An 18,559-nucleotide genomic window follows, 5' to 3' on the forward strand; every position below is an offset into this window, starting at 1 on the left:
ATACTCAATGTTATGATAAAAACAAAATGTGATTCCATGCACCAACTATTAGTCTTATCCAACCATAATGAGACTACCAGAGCCTTGTTCTATAGTTCAGCAAGAATGCATACATCTGCCCAGTTCCTGTGTGTATACAAAGGGCTGCTCCTCCACAAATGTGATCACCTTTCTCTGTAATGTTATGCGGTACAGATGCACAGCTAATCCGAAGTTACTTTTATCTATGGAACACCATTTTGTATTTGGCTTTCACTATGTGTAGGTGATGGGTTTAGTTAAAGCAATATTTTATTTATTTTTAATTATTTACTGTATATAACACCCACCTATTACGCAGTGATTAAATCGGGCCATATATCTATGGCTCCAATTCCCTGTGCTACCTATCCCTCGTTTGGTGATCAAAAACACTGGTCCACCAACATCGATGATCTGCAATCCATCGCTGGATCAGAGAAATATAGCATGTTAAAAATCCCCAAGTCGCCAGTCCCTATAATTTTTTGATTGGGTTCGTTGAATCGAACATTTCCAACATGTTGGAATTCCCCGGCATCGTCAGAACGGGAATTGGGGCAATATATTGCATATGTATGAGCCCCATTACACGGAATATGTAATCATTCACATCAGTCCTTGCCCCAGGGGACCTTGTAATCTATATCAGGCTTGCCTACCCTCCCGATTTGGTTGGGAGCCTCTCGAATATCGGGTGCAGCTCCCGACTTCCCCGAAAGGTAGGCAAGCCTCCCGGCTGCCGCCTGCCCCCCCCCCGGACTACTACTAGAAATCCCAGCATCGTGGCTCTGCCCCCTGCTTCACAATGCCTTTATTTTCAGCATTGTGAAAAGGGGTTGGGGCCACGATGACACGATCGCGCGGTCACGTCCCTGGCCATGCCCCCAATGCGGAGCCATTGCCCGGCCACGCCTCTTGCTGTATGCAGGCATTCAGCTCCCTCCCGGAACGAGGGAGCTGAATGTCGGCAAGTATGATCTATATTCAAAACCATTTCTAAACACACACGAGGGGTTTATTTGTCGGAAGACAACATTATGGTTTTGAATTTTGGAAGGAAACTGCAGTACCTGGAGGAAATCCATGCAAACATGGAGAGAACAAATTCCTCACAGAAATACCCTGACTGGAACCGAACCCACAACCTCATGCGGTGTGACAGCAATGCTAGACACTGTGCACCATGCTACCCAATATGTATTTATTTACTGGAAAGAATTCAATTAGCAGTGACTGTGGCAAGGTGCCAGTGTTCTGTTGCTTGTGGCCACCAACATTGCACATTTTCTCTTGTACACCATAGATGTGTGCAGGAAAGTGTAGGATGTTGGAGTACCATAATTCTGTCGCCATGAATTGATTTGTCCCCACTGACTAATTACATTTATTGTGACATATTGTATGTTCTTTTAATAATGTATACAGGGGGGATGTTGTACTGTTAATCCAACTGTGGCTTAAAGAAACTATAGCCTATATAATAAGCTGTGCTCTGTACCATGTGTCGTATACTGTATGTAAGCTCATGTCTGGACAAGTCTAGGACATTAGCTCATCTCACGCTCTAGTACTCTTCTTGATTGAGCAGCATTTTCTTAGTAAAACTTGTATGAAATTCCTATTTTTTAAGCAATGAAGCTGATGTTCATAATTAATCTTTAATGTGCCTACTGGGGAGGCAGCATCCAAATGCCATGTTTTACTATTAAGATATGATGACATGGTCATTCATTGGCAATCACATGCTTGTGTCACACATGTTTGCAAACCTCAGTAGGCTGAAGTATTTGCAGCATACAGTAATGTATTTGACAGTAGCTCTCTCTAGTTGTGATCCTTGTTACAATCTATTACAAATACAAGAATCACCCTTTTAAAATATATATATTTTCTCTTGATAGTTTTTTTTAGGTTTGAATGAGTAAACCCAGTCATAGTATATCCAGCCAGTCAATGCTTTGCAGTTCTAATGCCTGTTTTTAATATATTTCCATGGCTTACAATTGGAATGTATATTTTATTGAGGTTTATCCTTAAATGATTTATGTGAAATAGGTAACTGTTTATTGCATTGGGCACAACATTGGTATATTTTATTGATTTCCTGTGTCTGTAAAGAATCAGAGATGCTATAAGCACTTAAACGTATGATTGTGATGTTCTTTCTTTCTGCGCAGACTCACAATGACGGGACACCTTTTCAGTATAAGTACAAGCCGCCTACTGCTGACCTCTGTGCTCGTGTGAATTCTATACGGTGGGTTGTATCCTATAATTCTAGCAACTCTGACAGAGTTTTTTACTTGATTTTTCTGACTTCCAGTTACCAGGTCTAAAATAGTGTGTCATTATATATTGTAATCATTTCTCTATGTCATCAGTGTCCATGTACATTCATTTCAGTTATGCATTTAAACAGCTTTACATGCATTGAGCAATCAGCAGTGTGTGCCCTGATAAAGCAAAGATCTAACACAATAATTATTACCCATCTGATACTCTGCATATAAATCTATATAATAATCGAGCGTAATATGTCCCATCTCTGTCATGCACAGTGAGAGCGGCACTGTACACTCCTTATCCCCTTCCAATACAGAGCTCACATTACAGCGACGGAGAAGGGATTTGTCCAGGAGAGGACAAGAGGACCTATAGCTGTAGTGGGAAGGGGCACAGCGGGGATGGGCTGAGGTAACCCAGCATATGGTGGGTCCATTTTACTGCTATCCTCTAAAAATAGAAAATACCTGACAAATAACACAAGTAAATACTTTAAAAGATCCATATATACTCTTTATTAAAGTAAAATGGCAGAATAAAATGGGAAACCGTTAAAGAATATAAGTTAACAAAGTATCAAAGAAATACATAGTTGTGTTTATTATTTTTAGCAACACATTCATGAACAATATACTTTCCTTATTTTGAGTTTGTGTTAATGAGTTGTATCCTTTTATATAGCATCTATTTATTATGGAGCACTTTACAGACTGTTAGAGAATTGTGACTGAGCTCTAATGGGTCAGGGATTGATGATAATTATTTGTCACACAAACAAACACACATTAGGATTCATTTTGTTAGTCCAAAATCAAACATTTTGGGAGAATTCCTGTGTTAGGATAACAGAGGACTCCAACAAATCAAACACTGGGAGCTTGTGAACCGACTGTTTTAACATTTCTTCTTCACGGTCCATAGGGTTCCACAGGGAGACATTGGGGTGTAGGTAGGACCTGGACGACAGGACACCAACAGCAAAGCTTTTCAATCCCAGGATGCTCCGGTCCTTCCCCCTATACCCTGCCCACAGCCTGAGGGCACTTCAGTTTCGTTGGTGTCCGGCAGGAGCTGGGCCACCATTATAACAGTTGGTTGCATTAAGTAACCTAAGCTTTCATTTTATGATTTAATTTATTTTCTATTTTTTGCTAGCGGGCGAGCAGCACCAGACTGTCCTCTGGACGTCTGTGCTGCTGCCCCATCACCCCTCCGCGGCGCTGTGACACCAAGCCTGTGCTAGGTACTCCCGGCGGGGCGCCGAGGGAGACTAGCTAGCAGGCTCCCCAGTTTCAAGACTGCAGCCCGGAATCCAGGGGACAGGTAAGGCAGAACCAGGTTCGCGGGGACCCTCGGTTTAGTGCAGTCTTGCCTCCGCAGACCGGAGGCGTGGATGTGGACACTGGCTCGCCCACTACTCCACTACACCACCGGGGCACAATATACTGGTACAGAGGCAGTTATGGCAAGAGGACCCGATGGTTAACATCAGCCAGGGGTAAAGGCGCTCTCCCTGCAGCCCCTCCCCAACTCAGGGCTCCTTTCCACTGCAGTCTTGGGGATCCCTGAGTTGCTCCTCCCTCACCCTCCACCCCCTCAGAGACACGCGAAAGCCATTTTCTGCAAGCAGGTCTCCAGGAAACGCTGGGTCCAGTCTCCCTGTATAGCTCTCCCATGGGCCAGGTTATACAGCGCTATATCCTACCAGCCACTGGGGTCTGTGTAGTTGATTTTAGTGCCCATTGCAGACATGTAATGTTTTTTTCTGTTTGTATGTGACTTGTGCTAGCGCTATTCTCTATTTTCTATACTGTCAGTTTATAACTGTCCATTTATTCTATATATCATGACATACTAAGGTATAGGGGGTTCATTGTACCTCACTTTTTCTATATAAGTGTGAAGACTATCACATACTATATAGCGCAGTTGCACACTACACTGTGCCATATATAGCGCTGTTGCACACTACATTGTGCCATAATACACATATTGCAGGGTGTTCACTGCACTGTATACTACTGTGTATGCTATTGCTATGATTATGTCTGGCAGAGGAAAGAATAACTAGCAGTGTGAGATGGCTGCCCCTACTCTGTTGTCATGTAAGTCCTGGTCAGCAGGCTTCGCCCTAGAGGACCTCATTCAGGATGGTCTTTGTATTAATTGCTACACAGCCGCATGCTCCTCAGCCCTGGTGTCTCACCCCAAGGACCCACCCTAGGCAAGTTTTTCACAAATGATGACAAAACTTACGGACCACATAGCAGTCCCCGAAGTGGCTCTTCCTATGGGATGGCCACAGCAGGTACTCCCTGAAAATTCTGTGCCTCCCCCATGGGTAGACATACTATCTACTTCAGTACAGAGCTTGGCTAATACCTCTATGGTTTTCTGCAAATTCTGCAAAAGGAAAAGCCTTTACTTACTAAATCTAGTTAACGTGCTCTGTTCTCTTCCCAGTCCACTCAGTTATCCGACTCGGACATGTCATCTGGGGAAGCAGAAGACGCAGACCTCTCTCACTCTGACTATGTCTCAGGAGAAGAGGAGCCACCCTCTAAACTAAATATACCTGCTCTTGTGAAAGCGGTAAAATCTGTTTTACAAATAGAAGAGGATGAACCTGCTCCTAAGAAAAAGAATGCACTTTTTAAAAGACAAAAGTTGGTTTTACCAGAATTCCCTTAATCAGATTAGCTAATTGTTTGGCTCCGTTCCTGGAAAGCAGATACTCAAAGTGGGTTCTGGAGTCTCTACCTTATTCGGGAGACATCTTATTTGGTCTTATTTGGTCCAGAATTAGATAAAATTGTGACTGCTTTGGCGGCTTCCAAGACTGCATTCCTGCCCTCTACATATAATGCTAAACCTAGGACATCATCTTTTCGGTTCTTTTGTCCTCAAGGCAAGGCCAAGGGTCAGTCCTTTCCACGGCAACAGACATCAGTCAAGGCTTCCAAGCCTAAGGCCAAACAAGCTTTGGCTACTAGACGAACACTGGCCAAGTATGAAGACAAGCTGGCAGCCTGACTGGGCGGGACTCTCCCTGGGTGGGGGGCAGACTTCTTCAATTCAACCAGTTTTCGCATCAGACCACGTCAGATGCTTGGATAAGAGAAGTGGTCTCCCACAGGGGATCGCCCTCTCCTTCCTGAGGCGATCCCCTCCCCCCCAACTATTTGCACAGGGCCTCCATCGGACTCAGCCAAGGCCTTGCTGTTCCAAAATGCCATTCAGTCCACTGCAAAAACTGAATTCAGGGGTAATAATTCTGGTCCCCTCCTCACAGCAGGGCAAGGGTTATTTTTCTACCCTTTTCTTAGGTCAGAAGCCCAATGGGTCTCATCGGCCTGTCCTAAACCTCAAATCTCTGAACAAGTTTATCAGGGTGCCCAGGTTTCATATGGAAACCCTCCATTCTATTATCCTAGCTATGGAGCCTGGAGATTTTATAGTATCCCTAGACATTCAGGACGCTTACCTACATGTACCTATAGCGCCTTCTCATCAACAATATCTCCGGTTTGCAACACTGCAGCAGCATTACCAATTTTAGGCTTTGCCATTTGGTCTCTCAACGGCCCCTCGAGTCTTTACCGAGATCATGGCAGTAATGTCGGCCTCTCTTTGTGGTCAAGGGATCAGACTAACCTCTTGCTGTTTGACAGCTCCCCAGAGAATCTTCACCGCCATCTGCAGATAACCATTGCTTTTCTACAACAGCACAATTGGCTGATCAACTGGAAAAAGGCCTACCTGACACTCTCTCAAAGGATGGTACATTTAGGAGCCCTCCTGGATTTTCGAGTTCAGAGAATCTTCCTAACGACGGACAAGATTTCAGCACTACAGTGCAGACTGCTCCACAATCTCTGAGTGGCGATTCACTCTGCAATTCAGGCCTTGGGATCAATGGCCTCTGACGGTGGGACGCAGCACTTTTTCATCGGCCGATGGTCCCCAGTTGAGGCAGTGCCAATCAATATCTTGGAACTTTGAGCCATCTACAGAGCTCTCACTTTGGCTCAGCATATTCTGAAAAACAGGCCAGTACAAGTACAGTCCGACAACGCAACGGCTGTGGCCTATCTCAATCGCCAAGGGGGCACTCAGTCAGTCAGCAATGACAGAAGTGTCCCGCATTCTCACATGGGCCTAATGCAATCTCCCAGCCATCTCCGCAGTGTTCATCCCAGGGATTCTCAATTGGGAAGAGGATTTCCTCAGCCGTCACGACGTGCACGCACATGAATGGTCCCTACATCATGAGTCTTTCAGCTTTTGGTGGACAAATAGGGTCTTCCAGAGGTGGATCTCATGGCCTTAAGTCACAACAACAAACTTCCAGTTTATGGAGCCAGAACAAAGGACCCCGATGCGGCCTTCATAGACGCCTTGTCGGTGAAATGAAACTTCCATTTGGCATATCTCTTCCCTCCAATATCCAATGATTCCTTGACTGCTTCGGAAGTTCAGACAGGAGGGGGGCACAGTCATGTTAATAGCTCCAGCTTGGCCCAGACGTCATTGGTACTCCAATCTTTGCAGGCTCCCCATAGACGTTCCTCTTCAACTTCCTCTACGAGTTGACCTGTTGTCTCAGGGTCTATGTCTACAGCCCTTCTGTCTGTAACTGCTTGGCTCTTGAGACTTCCCTCTTAACGGCTAAAGGTTTCTCCAGCTCTGTAGTCCAGACCATGCTCAGGGCACGTAAACCGGCCTCAGACAGGTTTTACCACAGAATTTGGCATAAATATTTCCAGTGGTGTGTTCCAAGAAACTGTGACCCTCAAGTCTTTAAAGTTTCTCGTATTGCCTTTCTTCAGGTTGGCCTAGGACTCTGCTTTCAGTGCAGAATTGCTCCTGTACCGGATGTTCACACCTTCATGCAAGGTGTTCTACGTATACAAACTCCCTTTGTTCCTCTTGTGGCTCCATGGGATTTGCCAGTGGGGCTCAAAGCACTTCAGGAACCTCCATTCGAACCCCTGGAATCAGTGGATGTCAAATGGCTCACTGCGAAGACTGTTTCTTCTGGCAAAAGCATCTGTCCGTAGGGTATCGGATTTAGGTGCGCTTTCATGTCGCCTCCCCCCTTTTAATATTTCATCACAACAGGGCTGTTCTTCGAACACGCCCAGGCTTCCTTACTAAGGTGGTTACTCTCTTCCACCTGAATAAGGAAATTGTGGTTCTAGCCTTTAATTCACCAGACCTCTCGCCAGGTGAAATCTCTTTGGATGCTCTGAAGATCTACGTGGACTGTACTACTTCCATCAGGAAATCGGACTCCTTCTTTGTCCTATATGGATTCCATAAGAAGGGATAGCTAGCTAACAAACAGCCCTCGGCCAGATGGATTCGCATGACTATCTCACAGGCTTACACGCAGACTGGCCATACTGTGCTGACTACAGTCTCTGCTCATTCTACTCGCTCTGTGGGTCCCTCATGGGCAGCCCGGCGTGGCACCTCAGCTGAACAGCTATGCAAGGTGGCCACCTGGTCCTCTGTCCACACTAAATACGTTCTAATAAGAATCAGTCCTACCCAAAGTTTACCTAGATCTAAAAACCCCTTTTACATTTGCCATTCTGGTATCTTCATCAAGCATCCTAACAGATACAGTGCAACTCAACCCTAAAAACTGCTATAGGGGACCTTCTTGATTTATTATTTATGTGGTCTCCTGGTTATCTAATAGCATATTTTATGTAAGAGGTTTTTACATTTTATATGAACTAACTTATCAACACTGCAAAATTTGCACTGAATCTCAGCAATGAATCCGCTATTAACTTTGGGCCTGATTTAGCAAGGATCGCAATATAGCGTACGCGCACAGTTTTACTACGAATTTATGCTAATCCATAGCGATCGCAATGCCGCCATATCACTACATAAGGACGACCACTTTACCTACACGCACAGCCGTAATATTTAGCAAGACTGTGAAATCATCAGTACAGTCAAGTACCATCGGACCCATACGGCAGGTCAGGTCAGGTCAGACCTTACAAAGGAATTGCTTACGTCAGCGCACGCTATGAGGCTTCAGATTGCGTATGGCATTGCAGTGGATAATTTATGCACGCCCCTGCAACGTAGTTAAAACCACTGGGACGCCTGCGTGCGGCCGACCAACCCCCCCCCCCCCCCCCCCGTCCCCACCCACAAACGGCACTTCCTGTCAATCACTCTGCGGTTGGTCTGTGTAGTCACTGCAATCGCAATCTCGATCGCAGTGGCCAGTTTGCGCACTGCGATGTATGCGCAGAATGCAACAATCGTCCGATAGCTTGCGTATAAGCAACTGCGTTCCTTGCTGAATCAGGCCCTTTATTCTTTTGCATGTTAGACATTGAAGTTAGTCTCTGATTTGTTGCTGTGGTATTTTTTGCAAATGCTTTTAAATGAGTACTGGTTGTTAGTCTTATATATACTTTTTAGTGTAACATTATGGCTTTGTCTTTCTCTACGCAGGATGCCGGCAGACCTGTGTGAGTGGGCTCTAAAGATTCTTTCAGATCACGAGGAGAAAGTTCCATAGATACTCCAACTATTTTATGTAAGCAAGTCTCAGCTATAGACTGTCAGGAAGCACAACAAGCACAGATTAGTGATTTATTAACCAGGGAACTGATTGTAGCTGTATTTTTCGACCTGATCTTTGAGAAGCATAATGTAGGACCAGTGACACAAAGACCCGAGTAATTTGGCACCATGTTTGGATTTGTACTTTATATATTTTACTTTTCAAGTGTGTCAAGAAGCAGTTGAGCTACATAAATTATATATTTTTATACAAAAGTTACTGAACATTTTTAATTAATGATTTTAAGTTTTCCAGATAAAAATGCTAAACTGTATCTAATAAAATATTTAAGCGTTCTTCAGTTTTAAACTAAATTTATCTAAATCAATAGGTATAATATATTCGTTCTTTACCTCTGCAAAAAGGACTTGTATCTGGAAATGCAGATTGTTTATAGATGTGCAAATTGATGCTTAGAGATAGTGAAATAAAAAATAGGGCAAGCTTTGGCAGCGTGTGGTAGTCAAAGCAAGAACAAGCTCTAGGTTGAAATCTGCCCTAGTGCCACTGTATCTCATTGCACCTGCTGGGAAGCCGTGCAACTGGGCCCTAATATGTAGCCTTCCCAGGCAGTGTTCACCTCTCACTCCTGTAGGAAACCCTGGTTATTACATCACTGAGGTCTCCAGTGAGGGCAACATTGGCCTTAGTAATGTCCCTAAATACAGGGAGTTGGTTAAACTGACGGCTGTGCTGATATGGGGCTGTCATGTAGTTCCTACTCTAGTACAGGAAGAAGAGTGCACAGTAAGTGTAGCCACTGTGGTAACCTTGATTTTAAAAGTAGTGTGCTTCACTCTGCATTTTTACCAACATTGAATTGGAGTTAGGCATAAAGATCATTTAGCCTTAGTTAGAACTGTATGTGTGTGTGTGTGTGTGTGTGTATATATATATATATATATATATATATATTTCTACTTCAGGGTCCATAGGGTATCCACAGGATACCTTGGGGTATAGGTAATGACGTCAGGCATCGGGCACCATAGAGTTAAGTTTTCAGCCTCCCAGGTTGCACTAGGGTCCCCCTCCTATACCCCGCCCCCGAGCCAAGGCATCTGTTTCGTTTGGTGCCTGGCCGGAGTCGGATGCACCTGTTTAGAGGGGGGCTAGAATTAGCCCCTGAAGTTTTCTACAAGCAGCTGTGGCTGCTCATCTGGATGTACAGCATGGACAGTCAGTACTGACGTCCATGCTGTCTTCCCTACACCCCCGCCGGTACCAGAACGCCGGTACTGATCCGGGGATGCTGGTAGGCATCTGGGGTCACAGCTAGCGGTGACCCCAGATGTTGGGGACCATGGCCGGACTCAAGGGGGCAGCAGGGAAGCAGCGGGTCCCGCAGTGGGTCCCTGCTGAGCACATGGTAGAGTCCCCAGGCAGGGGGCTCCCTGGGGACTGGCTGCAGCGTGGAGCCAGGTACCTAACCTGCGCTTCCACTACCCCCCCTGGGACAGCGGACCGCGGCTGAGCGGTAGCGCTGCGGCGTCCCAGGGGTTAATTGCATGCCTGGGGAGCGCGCCTTCCCTGCAACACAGCCGGCGCCTCCCCCGCTGCACACAGTCCTCTCCGCTCTGCTGACTGGCCCTGTGGCAACGCTCCTCCCCCAGGCCGGCCTCCTCTCTGCTCCTCGTTGGCCATCTTTTGCTGGAAGCATGGGGAGTGCTGCTGGACGCTGAAAATCGGTGGCATCGCGGTCTGGGTCCCCCGGCATACCTCTCCTCCGTTGGTTCAGGTCTGTGTATGCAGCGCTGTGTCCTACCAGGCTCTGTGTCTGCGTAGTTGAGAATCAGCGCTGATAGTGCAGGAATTGATTTCTTTGCATCGTATGTGACTTCTGCTAGCGTCTGCTGCCTGTACTTTCACTTTCTACTGTCAGCTTTTTCACTGTCCCTGTTCTTCTTCTGCTAAAGCCCTTGCGGTGCGGTGCTTGCAGGGTGGTTCTCCCACTATACTAACAAGTATCAGTGAGAGGGGTCACATACTTACCATCATGTCTGAGAGTGACTTTCCACTCCAGCTTTTGTGTACTACGTGTAAGGTACCAATAGCGGAGGGGGAGGGTAACGCGGAGGGGCTATGTCGGCAGTGTTATTTATTGGCGCGGCCAATTACTGTCATGGCTCCGGTACAGGAGCCGCCCTGGGCTTGTTTCGCCAAAGCGCTTACAACCCTCGTGGGCCAGTTAGCTCCGCAGCCTGCCTTCCCACAGATGGGATTGTCCCAGCAGTCAGTGGTGTCGTCACCCATGCAGGGTTTCCCGAGACAATTTATGGTACCCCACAATCTCCCTATTTCCCCTCCTCGGGTCTCTCAGGAGCCTGCGTGGGTTAATTAGCTGACGAGCTCTGTACAGCATTTGTCGGACGTGTTACAAGGGAAGTCTGTGTTGCGGCCTCACAAGCGGCCGGTGGCGTCCCTGTCTGCTCCTTATGAGGATGACGACGGGACGTCCGATGATGGGGAGATTCTGGATCTTTCTGACCAAGAACCTCCCCGTACTAAAGAGTCGGACGCTAAGTCTAAGGTTTATATGCCTTATTCGTGCAGTCCGCACAGCTTTACTTATTGAGGATGGTGAGCCTCCGGTATCAAAATCCAAATATGCCTTTTTCAAGGATGTTAAGGGTGACGCCACAGTGTTTCCTCTTTCGGGTCAATTAGTGGACCACTTAGAGGAGGCATGGAAGCATCCAGGCAAACGGTATCAGCCTCAAAGACGTTTAGCAGTGGCTTATCTGTTTGTGGACAATTATTTTGCTAAGTGGGAATCCCCGCCACAGGTGGATTCCCATGTGACACGCCTGGTCCGAAGTACCATGTTGCCCATGCCCTCCCATGTCTTTCTTAAAAGATGCCACGGACCGTAAGGTGGAAATCTCCCTAAAGTCCATTTATTCCCTCGCGAGGGGAGGGGGGGGGGGGGTTGGCCATTTGTTGGGTAGCCAGAGCTATGGAGCACTGGGCAGATAGTTTAGAGGCGTCTTTCGATTCCGACTGTTCGGCTGAACAGACCGAGTTGATAGGCTATCTCCGGGATTCGGCCACTTACATTAATGAAGCGGCTTTGGATATCAGTACCCTGACTTCTCGGATTTCTTCGGCAGCGGTGGCTGCTCGTCGCACCTTATGGTTGCGATCTTGGAAGGCAGACGCTGATTCCAAAAAGGGCTTGGAAGCATTGCCTTTTAATGGAGAAGTCCTATTTGTTCCGGATCTGGACAAAATTGTAGCCACGCTGGCGGCAGCCAAATCGGCATGTCTTCCATCTGCTGCAGTTCCTTCCAGTTCAGGTACCTCGTCCTTTCGGCCTCACAGGGCCCAGGGTAGACCGAAGGCTCAGTCCTTTCCCCGACAGGCTGGCCCCAAGAAATCGGCCAAGCCCCGGAAGCAGGCTTGGAGTACCAGACGTCCGGCCCCAAGTCCGATGACAAACCTGCTGCCTGACGGTCCGGGCCTCCCTTTGGGGGATCCCAAAGTGGGAGGCCGCCTGCTACGGTTCGCCCAGTGTTGGTCGGTCACCACGACAGACAGTTGGGTTCACGAGGTGGTGTCTCACGGGTATCCCCTCTCCTTCCGGCACAGGCCCCCATCCTGATTCTTCACCACGGGTCTTCCATCAGACCGGAACAAAGCCACGGAACTGCAGAAGGTTTTGCACACTATGCTCCAGGCTGGAGTTATAGTGACTGTTCCTTTCTCCCAGAGGGGCCTGGGTTTCTATTCCAATCTGTTTTTGGTGCAGAAACCCAATGGGTCATACCGTCTGATCCTCAACTTCAAAGCACTCAACAAGTCCTTGCGGGTGCCGAGGTTTCGGATGGAGACCCTATGGTCCATCATTCTGGCGCTGGAACCTGGGGATTACATGGTGTCGTTGGACATACAGGACGCCTACCTGCATGTCCCTATTCTTTCGCGCCATCAACAGTTCCTCAGGTTTGCAATCCGCAACGATCACTTCCAGTTCCGGGCGTTACCTTTTGGCCTGGCGACAGCACCCGCGTGTGTTCACCAAGGTTATGGCGGTCATGGCAGCTTCCCTGCGGCTGCAGGGAGTCCGCATGTTGCCGTACCTAGACGACCTACTGTTGGTAGCAGGATCTCCGGAGCTCCTTCTGCGCCATTTGGATCTGACGATTGCAGTACTGCAACGGCACGGCTGGTTGATAAACTGGCAAAAGTCCACCCTGATCCCGTCTCAGAGGATTCTGCACCTCGGAGCCTTGTTGGACTCCAGTCAGCAGCGGATCTTTGTGACGGGGAAAAGATCTCTGCCCTGCAGTTGAGGGTGCGCAATTGTCTGCAGGGTCGCCGGGTGTCTCTTCACTCTGCAATGAGGTTACTGGGCTCCATGGTGTCCGTATTCGACATGGTGGAATATGTCCAGTTTCACTCCAGACCTCTGCAGCAATTGATCCTGTCCAAATGGAATGGACTGCCTCAGAGTCTCAAATCCCAGACGATTGTGCTCACTCCAGAGGTTCGCCTGTCCCTTGCCTGGTGGTTGCAGACGACCAGTCTCAACAAGGGTCGTCCGTTTTGGGTGGCGAACTGGGTCCTATTGACAACGGACGCCAGTCTTCGGGGCTGGGGAGCGGTCACGGGTCCACACTTGTTCCGGGGCAGATGGACTCAGGCGGAAATGGAGCTTCCGATAAACATCTTGGAACTCCACGCCGTTTTCAATGCTCTCCAGCAGGCCCATCGGGTTCTCCAGGGTCATCCCGTGCAGGTCCAGTCGGACAACGCCACCGCCGTGGCCTACATAAATCGGCAAGGAGGAACCCGAAGTCGGGCGGCACTCGTAGAGGTGTCCCGCATCCTGATCTGGGCAGAGCGCAATCTCCCGGCCATATCAGCGGTATTCATCCCGGGAGTCCTCAACTGGGAGGCCGACTTTCTCAGTCGCCAGGACGTTCATCCGGGGGAATGGTCTCTACAAGAGGACGTCTTTCAACTTCTGGTGGACAGGTGGGGTCTTCCAGAGATCGACCTCATGGCGTCACGGCACAACAACAAGTTGACGGTGTACGGGTCTCGCACAAGAGACGAAAAGGCGTCTCTGGTGGATGCTCTGTCCGTCCAGTGGACGTTCCGGTTTGCTTATCTCTTACCTCCGTTTTCCCTTCTTCCACGGGTAATCCGGAAATTCAAACAGGAAGGAGGGACGCTCCTGTTGATAGCTCCCGCATGGCCCAGACAGCACTGGTTCTCAGACCTTCAGGGTCTGTCCGTGGACATTCCTCTGCGGTTGCCGCTACGACCGGACTTACTGTCGCAGGGTCCTTGTCTTCACCCGGACCTGACTCGGCTGTCTTTGACGGCGTGGCTGTTGAGACGGCCATGTTAAGGTCCAGGGGGTTTTCCAGCTCTGTAGTACGCACTATGCTGAGAGCTCGGAAACCGCCTTCTGCAAGAATATACCATCGTGTGTGGCATACGTTCTTCCAATGGTGTCGACCAAGAGGTTATGCACCTCGGGAGTTTCGTCTGTCTAGAGTGCTAGCCTTCCTACAGGCGGGACTAGACCATGGGCTTCGCCTTGCTTCTTTGAAGGTGCAGGTTTCTGCCCTGTCTGTCTGGTTCCATCGTAGGATTGCTACAATCCCTGATGTGCGCACCTTTATTTCTAGAATGGGGGGGAAAAGGGAAATTTGGGAAAAAGGATTCTGCACAAGAGAAAAAGTAGAATAGAAATATAGATAACCAACTATAGATACAAATTACTGGAGAAAAACCTCCTGTTGAATTGAGATTGTTGGTGGTGCTCCCAAAAGTCAATTATTATAAACAGAAAAAATGTCCCTACACAGGCAGGTTAAGTGGACTCTTTTACTGGGGCACTCTTGAATAGTAGTTTGAAATGATATGATGAATAATTGATAAAATAACAATTTTAATTCACTCGTTAAAATATTGGTGCTAATCCCCTCTGGTGGCAGTGTGACTGATCTGGGGCGCATTTGAGGTTCTGCAATGCTTATGTAACAGAGCCCACCTAACACCCTACAGGTCCTTAACACACACCACTACCCTGTTGTTTCCATGGACACTAAACTCTCCACTCTCTCATCACTCGGCCTGCACTTATTCTGAGTGAAAGCAGAAGTGGGAAGTTATTCTATGTGCCTACTTTCCTTCTTTCAGCTACTTATATATATATATATATATATATATATTTTTTTTTTTTTATGTTATACACAAATGTGATTTCAATATCAAAGGTTGAGACTTGTGTATTATATGTGTCTCACAGAACAAGCAGTTGATGATTTTCAACACTGTTGTCTATTTGTGTAAAGCCCTGCACCATTCTTACACTGACTGTAGATTGCATGCTAGGCTTTAACAGGGAGCCTGTCTAACACCTAAACTGTGTTTTGTGACAATTAGACACAGAGGGGTAAGAGATACCTGCTTTGTGTTTATTATTTACACTGATGACATGCATAAATGTGATCTCAATGTCAATGGTTGAGACTTGTATAATATGTGTACTTTACAAACCTAGCAAATGATGATCTTTAAAGCTGTTATCCATTTGTGCCAAGCCTAGAATCATTTTACACTGATTGCAGACTGCATGCTAGGCCTCAATTAGTAGCCTGATAAATATCTGACTGTGGTTTATGATATTTAGACACAGAGGCACTATTATCCATCATTTAGAAATAAGTGGATTTATTATGTGATTACATTCCTACCTAAGCATATTGTTAAACAACAGGGATATGTGTGGTCACCATTGGTAAGGGATACCTGCTTTGTGTTTATTGTTTTTCCACACTTACCTTGTCTGCGGCTGCCAGCCTTCAACATCTCTTCAAAGAGAGAGGCTATATTTTCGCCCTAACCTTTTTTCCCTGCGATAAGAATATTGATTGGATACTTCAGGCAGGATTTATTATATTATATGTTATATGTTTATGTTCGTCTTTTTGTCTTGTCTTGGTATTCAGTATTTCCATTGCTGTTAGCACCAATATTTTAACGAGTGAATTAAAATTGTTATTTTATCAATTATTCATCATATCATTTCAAACTACTATTCAAGAGTGCCCCAGTAAAAGAGTCCACTTAACCTGTCTGTGTAGGGACATTTTTTCTGTGCGCACCTTTATGCAAGGTGTTCTTCGAATCCAGCCGCCATTTGTTCCACCGGTGGCGCCTTGGGATTTGGCTGTGGTCCTGAGGGCTCTCCAGGGACCGCTGTTTGAACCACTGGGCTCAGTGGATCTTAAATGGCTGACAGCCAAAACAGTTTTCCTTCTGGCCATCACTTCGGCCAGACGTGTTTCTGATTTAGGGGCTATCTCTTGTAGACCCCCTTTCTTGATTTTTCATGGGAACAGGGCGGTGCTGCACACTTGTCCTGATTTCCTTCCCAAAGTTGTTTCCCGGTTTCATATCAATGAGAAAATCGTTGTGCCGGCTTTTAACTCACCTGACCTTTCAGTAGGTGAGGCCACTTTGGACGTTGTACGGGCCTTAAGGATTTATGTTGACCGCACTTCTTTGTTTGTCCTCTATGGCTTCTGTAAAAAGGGTTGGCCTGCTTCAAAGCAAACTTTGGCAGGTTGGATCCGTATGGCCATTTCAGAAGCTTACTTTCATGAAGGCCTGCCGGTTCCATCTTCTGTGAGGGCTCATTCCACTAGGTCTGTGGGTCCTTCGTGGGCAGCTCGACGTGGTGCCCCTGCAGTCCAGATCTGCAAGGCGGCCACGTGGTCCTCTGTCCATACCTTTGTGAGGTATTACACGTTTGACACCTTTGCCTCTCAGGATGCTTCCTTCGGGCGGCGGATTCTCCTTTCAGCACAGGAGCGTCCCCACCCTTGAAGGATACTGCTTTGGGACATCCCCAAGGTATCCTGTGGATACCCTTTGGACCCTGAAGTAGAAAATATGAGATATGGTAAGAATTTACCTTTGTTATCTCTATTTCTACGAAGTCCATAGGGTTCCACAGGACTCCTGCCCTGTCGCACCTGTGCTGCAGATGGGCTTTGCTCTGGTCACCGGTTTTTCCGTCTCCCTCTGGTGAGAATGTGATTCTTGTGTGTGTCCAGATCTTTTTTCTCTCTCTTCCTTCTCCTCCTCCGGCCTATGGCTTGGTACGTAACTGAGATGCCTTGGCTCGGGGGCGGGGTATAGGAGGGGGACCCTAGTGCATCCTGGGAGGCTGAAAACTTAACTGTATGGTGCCCGATGCCTGACATCATCACCTATACCCCAAGGTATCCTGTGGAACCCTATGGACTTCGTAGAAATAGAGATAACAAAGGTAAGTTCTTACCATATCTCATATTATATATATAGGCTGGGTAGCGGCGGCGCTCCAAAAGATATAGACATTTAAAGTTGGGTGAAAGGACCACTCTTGCTTTACTTTGAAGTAAAGCAAGAGTGGTCCTTTCATCCAACTTTAAACGTCTATTTCTTTTGGAGCGCCGCCGCTACCCAGCTCTTATATACACATTTATTGCGATGGGCACCAGATTTTTGACATTGAAGGAGGAGTGCCGAGCCTTTGCTAATATATATATAATATATATGACTTAAAGCCCACCGCCTCTGCATCTTATTAAAAGCCAGGAGTGCTGCACCGTTTGGGTGGTGTGTGTGTGTGTGTGTGTGTGTGTGTATATAATATATATATATATATATATATTTATATTACAACTGAAGCCTAGCACTCCGGATCTGCAGTTCAACAATAGGGTGCCTTCCTCAAAAGTATACTCCCCAGACAGTCCTTAAAAAGAACCAGGCGGCACTCCAATGCACAGTGTAAAAAAGTTGTATTCAATGAAATATCAGAGACATACTTATCGACGTTTCAAAGTCCACAGACTTTTTCTTCAGGATATGTCACAGTGAGTGAAACAAACAAACTAGTGCCAGTGTCCTACCTTAAATACATGATTAAGGCGCCAAAGTCTCTCACCGGTGAGCGCCGAGCCACGGAGGAGGGGTGCACATGCCCACGTGTCTCCAACCGGAAGTGACATACACGATGACCAAGTAGTTGCCAAGCAACCACTAGTGTCACTACTCACCAGGAAACAGGAACAAGCATGACCTGCACCTGGGACCGGAAGTAATGCAGATGTAATAGCATTCTGTTGCCAAGCAACCCACGATGTCCAAGCTCACCACTCCTCCCTATGGCACAGCGCCCAGCGGAAAAAAGACAACGCAATGTGTTAAATATAAGACCACGAATCTCATGGACATACAGTGTACAAAAATTATTATTATATACAAAAAAAATAAACATTTAAAAACATACTGTGAATTACTCATAGGCTTAATATAACAATCATATGTAAATATAGATTCTTACTTAATTTTATTACTAGCACTAATATTACTCTATCACCTATCAACATTATTATAGGGATTTTTTATCAACATTGTTATAGGGATTTTTCATTAATAAGAGATATTATTAATATAGCCATTTTCAGCCAGAACATATAAAGAACATTGAAAAATTCTTAAACACAAGCTACCTCCCCTATATATTCTTTTAAAAAATATATATTCAAGCTATCGTCTTATTGAGTCCCTTCGGCGTAACCGTATCCAGTCTATGGATCCATTGAGACTCGCATTGACTCAGTTTTTTACCTCGGTCCCCACCCCTAA

The 18,559-nt window shown here is 46.7% G+C and overlaps 1 protein-coding gene across 5 annotated transcripts in view; it reads left to right on the forward strand.

The window, feature by feature from the left end:
- ACD (ACD shelterin complex subunit and telomerase recruitment factor) overlaps nt 1-9,189 on the forward strand; it is a 69,761-nt gene extending 60,572 nt beyond the window's left edge. For all 5 annotated transcript variants that reach the window (XM_088471708.1, XM_088471710.1, XM_088471711.1 and 2 more), the window contains 2 exons: nt 2,199-2,278; nt 8,791-9,189. In XM_088471708.1, coding sequence (XP_088327834.1) covers nt 2,199-2,278; nt 8,791-8,857 — 147 coding nt within the window. In that variant the 3' untranslated portion in view covers nt 8,858-9,189. The remainder of the gene's footprint in view (nt 1-2,198; nt 2,279-8,790) is intronic.
- The last annotated feature ends 9,370 nt before the right edge of the window (nt 9,190-18,559 follow it).

This window comes from Taudactylus pleione, unplaced genomic scaffold (genome assembly GCF_031769625.1).
Source record: "Taudactylus pleione unplaced genomic scaffold, aTauple2 ptg000116l, whole genome shotgun sequence".
NCBI classification, from domain to species: Eukaryota; Metazoa; Chordata; class Amphibia; order Anura; family Myobatrachidae; genus Taudactylus; species Taudactylus pleione.